At 42.7% G+C, this 12,481-nt stretch overlaps 1 protein-coding gene across 1 annotated transcript in view; it reads right to left on the bottom strand.

Annotated features, from left to right (window-relative positions):
- The window catches only part of LOC142095447 (uncharacterized), a 42,009-nt gene that overhangs the window by 15,012 nt on the left and 14,516 nt on the right, over positions 1–12,481 (bottom strand). Inside the window, 2 exon segments of the mRNA XM_075178392.1 lie at positions 6,985–8,136; positions 11,070–11,178. Of these exon segments, the coding sequence (XP_075034493.1) occupies positions 6,985–8,136; positions 11,070–11,178 (1,261 nt within the window).

The raw sequence follows: 12,481 nt of genomic DNA, 5'->3' as shown, positions 1-12,481 counted from the left end.
CGAGGAAGGGGGAGAAGGGAAGAAGGGATGAGAAAGAGAGGTAGCCAACCGGTGGGAGTTTAGGCATGAGACTAGAAGGCATTAAGGAAAAGGTGGGTTTTTAATGTTCGTTTGAAAGAGGACAGATTAGGGAAAGTTCTGATGGAGCGGGGGAGCTTGTTCCAATGGAGGGGAGCGGCGCAGGAGAAGTCTTGGATACGTGCGTGAGAGGAGGTAATCAGAGGGGAAGAGAGGCGACGATCATTGGACGATCGCAGTGGGCGGGAGGGAGTGTGAATAGAGATAAGGCTAGAGATGTAGGAAGCAGTGGAGTTGGCGAGGGCCTTGTAAGTCAGAGTGAGGAGCTTGAAAAGGATTCTGTAGGGGAAGGGGAGCCAGTGAAGGGCTTGGTAGAGGGGGGAGACAGAGGTGGAACTGCGAGAGAGGAAAATAAGCCTAGCAGCGGCGTTAAGTACAGATCTAAGGGGAGCGAGATTAGAGAGGGGGAGGCCGATAAGGAGAAGGTTGCAGTAGTCCAAGCGGGAGATGATCAGAGAGTGGACGAGAGATTTGGTGGCATCCTGGGAGAGAAAGGGCCGAATGCGGGCAATGTTGCGAAGCTGGAAACGGCAGGATTTGGCGAGAGAGTGAATGTGAGGGGCAAAGGAGAGAGAGGAGTCGAGGATGACACCTAGGCAGCGGAGTTGGGGAGATAGATGAGTTGTCAACATTGATAGAGAGGTCAGAGGGGAAGGAGGTACGAGAGGGAGGAAAGACAATGAGTTCAGTTTTAGCAAGATTGAGTTTAAGAAATCTAGAGGACATTCAGGAGGAGATGGCAGAGAGGCATGCGGATACCCTGGAGAGAAGGGAGGGAGAGAGATCAGGAGAGGAAAGGTAGAGTTGAGTGTCATCAGCATAAAGGTGGTACTTGAGGCCGAAGGAGCTGATGAGTGCACCCAGAGAAGAGGTGTATAGTGAGAATAGTAAGGGTCCAAGGACAGAGCCCTGAGGGACCCCGACTGGAGATGGGGAGAGAGAACCAGACGTGGAAACAAAGAAGGAACGGTCGGCAAGGTAAGAGGTGAACCAGGAGAGGACGGTACCGGAGAGGCCAATGGACTGAAGGGTGTGAAGCAGGAGGGGGTGGTCAACGGTGTCAAAGGCCCCTGAGAGGTTGAGGAAAATCAGGAGGGAGTAGTGGCCCAGGGCTTTAGCCGAGAGGAGATTGTTCATAACTTGAGCCAGGGCAGTTTCAGTGGAATGGAGGGGGCGGAAGCCTGATTGGAGAGGGTCAAGGAGGGAGTGTTCAGAGAGGTAGGTGGAGAGACGGTTGCAGACAAGTCTCTCGTGTATTTTGGAGGCAAATGGGAGAAGGGAAATGGGGCGATAATTAGAGAGTGAGGTGGGGTCAAGGTTGGGTTTATTGAGAATGGGTGAGACGAGAGCATGTTTAAAGGCGGAGGGGAAGATGCCGGTGGAGAAGGACAGATTAAAGAGGTGAGCGAGGTGGGAGCAGGTGGAGGCGGAAAGGGAGCGAAGAAGGTGAGAAGGGAAGGGGTCCTGGGGGCAGGTAGAAGGAGGGGGGGGGGAGAAGAAATGAGAGAGTGGACTTCCTCACCCGAGGTGGGGGGTAAGGAGTTGGTGGCTGGGGGGAGAGGGGGGGAGAGTGGAGGGGGGAGGAAGGGCGAGAGGGGGGGTGGCGGAAGAGTGGGTGGAGGAGGAGATTTCAAGTCTGATGGCCGCGATTTTAGAGGAGAAAAAGGTGGTGAAGTCAGTGGCAGATAAGGAGGAAGGGAGGGGGGGAGACAGGAGAGTGTTAAAGGTAGCGAAGAGGCGGCAGGGGTTGGAGGACTGGGAGGAGATGAGGGATTTAAAGAAGGATTTCTTAGCGAGCGAGAGGGCAGAGCTTTAGGAGAGGATAAACTTGAAGTGGAGGAAATCAGCCAGGGAGCGAGATTTTCTCCAGTGGCGTTCGGCAGTACGAGAGCATTTTTGGAGGAAGCGGGTAAGTTTGGAGTGCCAGGGTTGGGGATTGGAGCAGCGAAGGCGAATGGGCTGGGCAGGGGCGACCGCATCAAGGGCGGAGGAGAGGGTTTGGTTATAGAGGGAGGCCACCTGATTAGGGCAGGACAGGGTGGAAAGGGGAGAGAGGAGAGTTTCGAGAGAAGAGGATAGAATAGCAGGATCAAGGGTGTCGAGATTGCGCCTGGACTGGGTAGATTTGGGTGGGGGGAGGGGTTCAGGAGTAGAGGAGAGAGAGAATGAGAGGAGATGGTGGTCCGAGAGTGGAAAGGGGGAGATAGAGAAGTCGGACAGACTGCAATGGTGGGAGAAGACAAGGTCAAGGGAGTGACCAAGGCAGTGGGTAGAAGAAGAGGTCCATTGGGAGAGGCCAAGTGAGGAAGAAAGGGCGAGGAGTTTGACGGAAGCAGGGTCGGTGGGGTTGTCAATAGGGATATTGAAGTCGCCGAGGATAATGGAGGGGATGTCAGAGGAGAGGTGGTGTGGGAGCCAGGCAGCAAAGTTGTCAAGGAAAAGGGAGGAGGGCCCAGGGGGACGGTATATGACAGAGACGCGGAGATGGATGGGGTAGAAGAGACGGATAGAGTGGAATTCAAAAGAGGAGAAGGAGAGGGAGGGTTCAGGAGGAATGAATCTGAAAGTACAGGTGGAGGATAGGAGAATGCCCACTCCACCACCTGGGCGGTCTCCAGGTCTGGCGGAGTGGGTGAAGGAGAGGCCGCCATAGGAGAGAGCGGCAGGGGAGTCCGTGTCGGAATCAGTGAGCCAGGTTTCGGTAATGGCAAGAAGGTTAAGAGAGTTAGATAAGAAGAGGTCATGGATAGAGGGGAGTTTGTTGCGGATGGATCTAGCATTCCAGAGGGCACAGGAGAAAGGGAGGGAGGGGAGATGGGGATAAGGTTGGCAAGGTTAGCGGTGCGCGGGGGAGTGCGGGGACAGGAGCGTGAAGTTGGGCAAGGTGAGAGTATGGGTATGACAAGTGAACAGGGAGGCATAGTTATTAGCTTAAGTGTCCTAATAAGGACCGTTACATACACTAGTTTAAGGTACTAGTGCTCTCCAGCAGTACAGATAGTATAGTGATACATGGACAAACGGTGCTGGCTTTTTATAAAGTTTTGGACTCAGCCTGACAGGGGGTAAAACAGCCCCCGTTTCCGACCACGGCTCAAAAAGTCAAATGTTTATTTCAAAGATCAACAGCAGAATGTGAAATGTTCTTTAAACTTGGATTTTAAATGCAATTTATACTTAACAAAATGTACACTGATCTGTGATATCCTAAAACACATTGTTCAGACATTTCCTCTCACTTTACAAAGGGAGAATAACAGGTAACTACTCCCTGCTGTGCTTTCAGGCTAAAAAAGACATGTTGGCCACTTTACATGAAAATAATTAAATTAGCATGAGGCTTCCTTTAGAAAAGTTACACAAATCCAATTTCGTCCCCTGGCACTGTCTCAGAAATAAATACATTTCTTATACCAAAATACACCACCATATTAAAAAAAAAAATCAGTACATTTGCAATTACATAAATTGGCGCCCTGCGCCATTAATTTAAATAAATTTATACAATAATTTATAAGTGATCCAGCTACAGTCACTTCTTTTTAAAGTAATAATGATTGAATTGTGAAAGGCACAACGATGCGTTATGACAGGACAAATCACAGCATATTAGGTATAATAATAAACTATATTTAACCAAGTTTCATAAAAAAAAAAAGCTTTTATTTGTCACATTATTACGTAATGCAAAATTTATCTTAAATAACACAGCAATGCAAACTGAACCTAATATATGTCATGTCTAGTATTTTAAAGGAATATACTTATAAGAATCATGCTTAAACTGATATAGGTTGATATTCTATTCTATGCATTTGTAGGGTGTAGAAATGAAATTATTGGTAAACTGCCTTGTAAGTCTGACTTGCATAAGCAGAGTTCTGTCCTTTACACCAAACTTATTTTGCTGTAAATACTCATGAAATATTGAAGGCTAAGCTGATATCCAGCACAGTTACACTGCTGGTTTCCATGGTAATGGGGAGCCCTTCATCTCACTGGTTCTGTGCCAGACCGCAGTATCAATCAGCACGTTTAATTTGTGTTCTACTACTAGGAATTGAACAAAATAACACTTTAACACACGAGAGGGGGCTCTATTCAAGGCAGGAATTGCAAAAACTTGCTAAACAAGGAGGATAACTAAACTCCAAAAAAGGACAGCTCATATTTATTTTTAATTTTTAGATTTGTCTATATACTTTGTGACATTTATTAGAGGCACACTAAGCCCATTTTAAAATGGTTTCCATATGATATAGCTAATGGATTTATAAAGAAATACATCTGTAAAGACATTAAGGGGTATATTTACTAAACTGTGGGTGTGAAAAAGTGGAGATGTTGCCTATAGCAACCAATCATCATTATTTATAAAGCGCCACTAATTCCGCAGCACTGTACAGAGAATTTGCATCAGTCCCTGCCCCATTGGGGCTTACAGTCTAAATTCCCTAACACACACACACACACGTAAATTTGTTATACTAGTAGGTTATTTGACTGCTGTTTTTGGATTGTGGGAAGAAACCGGAGCGCCCGGAGGAAACCCACGCAAACACGGGGAGAACATACAAACTCCTCACAGATAAGGCCATGGTCAGGAATTGAACTTATGAACCCAGTGCTATGAGGCAGAAGTGCTAACCACTAAGCCACCATGCCGCCTGCTCTTATCATTTATTAGTGCATTCTACAAAATGACAGCTAGTATCTGATTGGTTGCTAATGGGAACATTCCATTTTTTCAAACCCGCAGTTTAGTAAATACACCTAAAATTCATTAAGGAACGTAAATGCATATACGTGCCGTATTTTTTATAAAATCGCTCCGTTCATCGCCAGAACCGCAGCAAGATCCAACTAATCTTCTAGCACAAAGGACCCGTTCTATAGCCTACGATTTCATGGGCGGTAGTCAATAACGGCGTGCCAAGCACACGCAGCAGTGTTCGATTCCAGCTTTGGGCATCTCAAAAGTATGTGTTTTTCTTTAAGTGCTGATAGCTAGTGATGCTGGTCACATATACATGCTAGGATATCCGCTTTCAATCAGGAGCAACTGCAAAAATGCATTTTATGTATAGTAGACATTCATAACATCATATGGTATATTATGGAGGAAAAAATTTGGAAAACAATCCTCCAAAAATTATTTTTAGGTTTTGTCATTAATAACTATTATTTTTCTTTGTGTGTTCTTTTGGAACTTTATATTCCACATATGTATTGGACGTATCCTGCAGTGTATTGTCTGTTAGAGCAGCGCACACCTAGACCTGTATTCCACAGATGTATCCGTACATCCGCTCCTTGTTGAATACAGACATGCGTATGGCCAGTTTACGTGCATTTAAAAAAAAAAAACGAAAAAACAAAAACAGCACTATATGTTCGTTTTGCGTTCCTTAATGAATCGAGCCCTATGTGGCAGTGTCTGTAGTTAAGCCTAAGCACCACCGTAGTTCTTGTCTGTCCAGATAAGATCTTCTGACGTGCAAAGGATTCCACCACTACCCTTTGCACCTGCAGATAGACGTAATTAATTTTCTTACTAGACAATTGTTTAGAGGGGAGGAGGATGAGAGGGGAGAAGGGAAGGGATTTCTTACGGCTGCCTAGTTTGTAAAGAAACGGTCTCCCACAGAACTGAAAAGACTATATATAAAAAAAAAAAAGACGATTTTCAAATTTACAGTCCTGAGCAACTCAAATAAGAAAGAATGTTTGCGGCTAGTGGCCCTTTAATATAGTTACATGGGTAACTAAAGAAAATGGGGTGTTACACATGGCAAATAAGCATTTGATTTAATGTTCTTTACTGTACTAGAAAAATTACAGCAAGAACCTGATTGGTTGATATTGACAACGCCTTCTTTTCTACATAGCTACCTGTAGAACAATGTTCATCAATGTATTTCAAGCCAGCTAATCCTATACAATATTTAGAGTAACATCATTTGATACTTCTTGCTGAGTAAAACAGTAATATTCCTTTCCCTGTTATGTGTTATTATACTGGTATTACTTGGCAAAGTCAAGCAAGTATTTTACCAATAAAAGCCCTGCGTCATTGTCGCCTGTGTAGTTAAATTCGGTAGCAAAAATTTCTGTTGAAGGAAGGTAAATATACAGATACATCTATGCAGGGTAGTTTATGGCAATACATTTGGATAAAGTTGTAGAAAAATAAAGAAAATGTAAACACTGCTTAAATATGGGGTCCATTTCCCCTTTAAAGATTTGGGGCCTGATTCATTAAGGATCTTAACTTGAGAAACTTCTTATTTCAGTCTCCTGGGCAAAACCATGTTACAACGTAAGGGGTCAAATTAGTATTCTGTTTTGCACATAAGTTAAATACTGACTGTTTTTTCATGTAGCACACAAATACTAGATAGCTTATTTCTACACTGAAATTGAAAGTTGATATGTGTGTGCTACATGAAAAAACAGTCAGTATTTAACTTATGTGCAAAACAGAATACTAATTTGCATCCCTTGCATTGTAACATGGTTTTGTCCAGGAGACTGAAATAAGAAACTTCTTAATTTAAGTTCCTTAATGAATCAGGCCCTCAGTTTTTATTTGGAGATGAGTTCTGTCATACATATCTCAAGGGTTTGGGTTCTAGTATTCTTAAAATAAAACGGATGTTGCACACAAAGGTTTCCACACTATATAGTAAAAGCACCAACATGGCCCGGCTTAACTTGTACCCTCTGAGCAGGTGAACCCTTGTGTAGACGGTCCAAGAGAGCGATGGGCACCCCAAGCCTTCACCTTTGATCCCCATGGCCTTCCTTCAATCACTGGTCCAGGATGTAACAAGCCTTCTGTTCTATTGGATAGTATGGAGAGCTATGAATTTCACAAAGAATTTTTTTCGTGCAAAATTAAATGTTATTCAGTGTGAAGTCTCTGATGTACCACAAGACCCGAGTTACTGCTAAAACATTTCCCACAGTACAAGCAAGAAAATGGCTTCTCTCCTGTGTGAGTTCTTTGATGTAGTAAAAGATTGGCCTTCCGATTAAACACTTTGCCACACTCAAAACAGGCAAAGGGTTTCTCTCCGGTGTGAATTCTCTTGTGTCTTATGAAATTCGACTTGTCGTTGAAGCTTTTCCCGCATTCAGCACAAACAAATGGTTTCTCTCCTTTGTGAATCCGCTCATGCGTCACTAGTAGGGAGTTATTGGCAAAACATTTCCCACACTCCGAACATGAATATAGTTTCTCACCTTTGTGGATCATCTGATGTATAATGAGACTCGACTTGTCATTAAATTTTTCCTCGCACTCAGAACAGGCAAACTGCTTCCCTCCTGTGTGAAAAACCTTATGTCTGACAAGTTCCGCTTTGCTGGTGTAGCACTTCCCGCATTCAGTACACGAAAAAGGCTTTTCTCCAGTGTGAGTTCTCTCATGTATTAATAGATTCGCTTTGCGGTTAAAACCTTTCCCACACTCGTTGCACATAAAGGGTTTTTCACCGGTATGAATTCGCTTGTGCCTGCCAAAATTCGACTTGTCATTAAAGCTTTTCCCGCACTCTGAACAGATGAATGGCTTCTCCCCTCTGTGGATTCTCTGATGTGTCACAAGATGAGAATTACTTTTGAAACTTTTTCCACATTCTAAGCAGGCAAAAGGTTTCTCTCCCGCGTGAAGTCTCAGGTGTATTAAAAGATGGGAATTACTGGTAAAACATTTCCCACATATAGAGCAGACAAACGGAATCTTTCCTTGATGCGATCTCTTATGTATAACAAGATCAGAGTTTCGCGTAAAACACTTCCCACATTCTGTGCATATGTGCCGTTTACCTTCCGTGTACGTCTGCACTTTTGGTCCGGGGCCTGTGTCTCTAAAATATTTCCCATATTTTATGTGGTAGTTATTAAAATCGATGTTTTGATCAAATGAGTCCACATCGGAGTTAAAATTACTAGTTGTATGACAACTCTGGTAAATGTCATTGTGTTTCACTTGATAATCTGAAGATAAAGTAGGAAAATGGTGGATTCCAGATGAATGTCCATTGTTTTCAACATCTGTGGAAATAAATTACTCCATATGTTAAAATAACTATGACTTGAGGGGAAAATTACCTAAGAACATCTATTACTGGAATAAAGATAGTCATGTTGTGATGAAACAAGATATGAAAATCCCCTCAACCAGTCTGCACCTCTTTTCTCACAAATTGTGAACTATACAAACATATACTTTTTCTAGCCCTCTAGTTTCCTATATTTATCAATCATATTTAAATGTGTGCTCAATACTTATTTCACCCGCTGTATACAGCAACATTTTTCTCAGTAAATATATATTTAATGTGGCTATTGTAATGAAATTTACACCAAATGCCAGCAACAACCCTTGCAATCCACACATGCAAAGAAATCAATTAATAGATGTCCATAATTTAAGTTTTGTGTAATAATGTGAAATGACACAGGGAAAAAGTATTGAACACGCTTCCTGAAATTTATTTAATACTTTGTACAAAAGACTTTGTTGGTAATAACAGCTTCAAGATGCCTCCTGTATGGAGAAACTAGTCGCATACATTGCTCAGGTGTGATTTTGCCCCATTCTTCAACGCAAATAGTCTTCAAATCTTGAAGGTTCTGTGGGCTTCATCTATGAACTCTGATCTTTAGTTATTTCCATAGATTGTCAATTGGATTCAAGCCAGGTGATTGGCTGGGCTATTCGAACAACTTTATTTACTTTCTCTGAAACCAACTGAGTGTCCTTGGCTGTGTGTTTAGGATCATTGTCTTGCGGACATGTCACCCTCATTTCATCTTTAGCATCCTGGTAGATGGCAGCAGATTTTTATCAAGAATATCTCTGTACATTTTTCCATTCATCCTTCCTTCAATCATATGCAGTCTGCCAGTACCGTGTGCAAAAAAACAGCCCCACACCATGATGTTGCTACCTCCAAACTTCACTGTTGGTATGATGTTTTTGGGGTGATGTGCAGCGCCATTTCTCCTCCAAACATGGTGTGTGTTATGGCATCCAAAGAGTTTAATTTTGCTCTCATCTGACCACACTACATTCTCCCAGTGTTTCACAGACTTGTCCAAATGTTGTGCAGCAAACTTTAAACGAGCTTCAACATGTTTTTTCTTCAGCAAAGGAGTTTAGCGTGGTGAGCGTGTATACAGGCCGTGGCGGTTGAGTGCATTACTTATTGTTTTCTTTGAAACAATTGTCCAAGGACCACTTGTTGAGAGCTTCAGAAAGATCTGGAATTGACAACTCTTCTGATAATATTTTTTTAACTCTTCTGTCAGAAATCTCGCAAGATGCACCTGGTCGTGGCCGGATTATGGTGGAATTATGTTCTTTCCACTTCGGGATTATGGCCCCAACAGTGCTCACTGGAACATTCAGCGTTTTAGAGATCCTTCAGTAACCAATGGCATCAGTATGTTTTGCAACAATAAGGTAGCGAAGGTCTTGAGAGAGCTCTTTGCTTTTACCCATCATGAGATGTTTCTTGTGTGACACCTTCGTAATGAGACACCTTTTTATAGGCCATTAGTTCTGGCTGACCCAGCTGGCAGGATTGCTTTCTAATTACTGAAAGATTTCAGCTGGTGTCTTGGCTTTCCATGCCTTTTTGCACCTCCCTTTCTTCATGTGTTCAATACGTTTTCCCTGAGTCATTTCACATTATTACACAAAACTTAATTTATGGACATCTCCGGTTAGATTTCTTTGCATGTGTGGATTGCGAGGGTTGTTGCTGACATTTGGTGTAAATAGTAATAGCCACATTAAATACATATTTACTGAGAAAAATGTTGATGTGTTCAATACTTATTTCACCCACTGTATATTCTATTCGTAAGTAGTTAAAATGACTGGCAGCATGGTTTTCTTATCTTGCAGACTAGTCCATTGTTTCATCATAGGCAAAAGGATTATTGTCCACCACTTCTGTATAAATTCAGTACATCACACCAGGGGATCTTGTGTGTTAAGATAGGGAAAAAGTCCACAGATAGAGCTCTATGTTTAATTACAGAATACTACATTGTGTAGTTAAATGTAATGTGTTTGGATTGTGATCTCTCCTGTTTAAACACTCTGCTGTGTAGCCATAGAACAATACCTGTCCCTAATTGTATCAAGAGAAAATCATCTGCTATCTGTGAAAAAGGACCAATTAGGCAGGTCCTGAAAATCCCGAGGTCATTTCTGCCTGTTCTCTGGAGCTCCAGAGAACAGCAAATTGGCCTTCACTACCGAGTGATAGTTGAAGTCAGGCTGGCGTTGATCTAGATCTCTGCCCCTGACAGGAAAGGAACAGTCCCTGGAGTACTGCCTTTGCCCTGATCTACCTCTCCAGGTCTTGGGGAGCTGTGTGTCCTCCAAAAGGGAGCGACAGTGACTCAGGACCACTGCCTTGCTGGCAGCCTCAAAGGAGAGGGAGGATGGATAGACAGCAGTCCCTGAGAGTGACTAGGATACTGGAGGTGTTTTATACCATATATGGTGTCCAAGCCAGAATGTAGTGTTATGTGTTGCAGGTTATTATTTAAACATGTTCATTGCTGTTTGGTGCTACAATTTTGTTAAATAAACCTATTTATTATATTTTGGATATTTGCCTGGGTGATTTTGAGCCTTGGATAGGTACCAGGTAGGCCAGCAATGCGGCACAGTGGGTTACATTAAACCCGGGTACCGTCACACATGTCTATGATAAAGTCCATCACATTCGAGTCACTTTCTTTACTCACATGTAAACTGCCCTGTTAGCATCTTCACTATATACTCCCATAGCATGTTTTTGTTGTTGTCAGCAAATGCTGCATAATGCTACTGTGAAAACATCCTAAGCAACAAACTCTAAGATTACAGAAAGGAAAGTTGTAGAGTACAACTAGTTTTTCACCATCAATGTACAAAACGAGGAATCTAACATATGAATCGTCTATATTTAGTGTCTATTACCCACCTGTGCGGATAGCTTTGTGAACTGCCTCCACCTTACACTGCTGACTACTCCTCATGTAGGTTTCATCTTCCTCCTCAATATCAATTATGACAATGTTCAGATTTTCCTCCTAAATAACACATAAAATCAGAATTTCTTTAGCATCAAAAAGGAGTTTTAAAATATTTTACTTAAAAGTATATGAAACATGGTTTCTAGAACTCCTCACTGGGGTCTGGTGTCAGTGAAGCTCTAGATAAGGAAAGCCAACCAGGAAGCCAGGCTATTTGAAAAAATACAGATCCGCCAGGCATCCCCCACGTCAGTAGTTCAGCGGAAATTTTATTGTGATTAAAATGCATGTAAAATCTCATGATGATTACACAGTTCTTAAAATGTCTTTAGGTGGGTTTTTTAAGCACCGATAGATTCCCAAACATGTTCTTTATAGGAACTATAGGTAACGGGTGGAGGCCAGGTGACAGCCCCTCTGAGCATGTGCAGGTGATCTGGTAAATGATCATTATCTAAACCCATGCCCTGCTGAAACCATACCACAGTGGGAACCAGACCAGGGATTAAAATACGGAATTGCCCTGCCATTAGGAGTCTTCTACTCGGGGCAGTGCTGCCTAGGGGTTAGGGGTCCTGTCACACCAGTTGTGGATCATCCCTTGGATCGTTGGATATAAACCTTTTTGGACTTTGTCTCTATGCATGTGCAGAAGGCAGGACAAAATTGGATGGTCCCTACCTCATTGGTAGAGGAACAGAAAGTTTTTCTCAACGCCCAGGTCATCACTGTGTGCACTGACAGGGAGTATAGTTCCTTCTAGAATACAGTTGTTTAGAGGTTACTTTGTGCAGTGAACCCCCTGGTAATTGTTTCATAGAGGAGCAGTAACTTCTGAGTGTGTGCTTTACAATAAAGCATGTTTGTGCTTTAAGGCGTCAAAGTGATTCAGAACCCAATAAAGGTACTGTGTATGCCAGACTGACATATGGCTGCCACCGGGCAAACCAGCCAGATGGCAAGATAGAAGAGCTTAACATTGACCCGATATCCTCACACTCATATGCTCAGAACCAAAAAACTCCCAGGTCTGAGCGACAGATTCACTATCCAATTGGACATGACCCAGTCCAATGCTGTACCATCTTGTTACCATAAACTGAACGAGACGTTTGCACTCTTCAGTCTATAATTGTGGACCCTCACACAGAGACATATTTGGAATGTTCATTCTTCTTGTCTTGCTTCCTGGTGTGCAGACAACCATATCTTTGACACTTGGAGGTAGAAGAAATCTTATTCCTAATCGATCCATTTTAGACTCTGTCCACTTTAGTTTCACATACCTGAAGTACAAGAACGTGTCTTCTAAGTATGTGTAAATGTTTGACAAGGTAACTGGGATTCTATCAGCTTGAAT

Source organism: Mixophyes fleayi, chromosome 6, assembly GCF_038048845.1.
Source record: "Mixophyes fleayi isolate aMixFle1 chromosome 6, aMixFle1.hap1, whole genome shotgun sequence".
NCBI classification, from domain to species: Eukaryota; Metazoa; Chordata; class Amphibia; order Anura; family Limnodynastidae; genus Mixophyes; species Mixophyes fleayi.
This window is presented reverse-complemented; position numbering and strand designations above follow the sequence as displayed.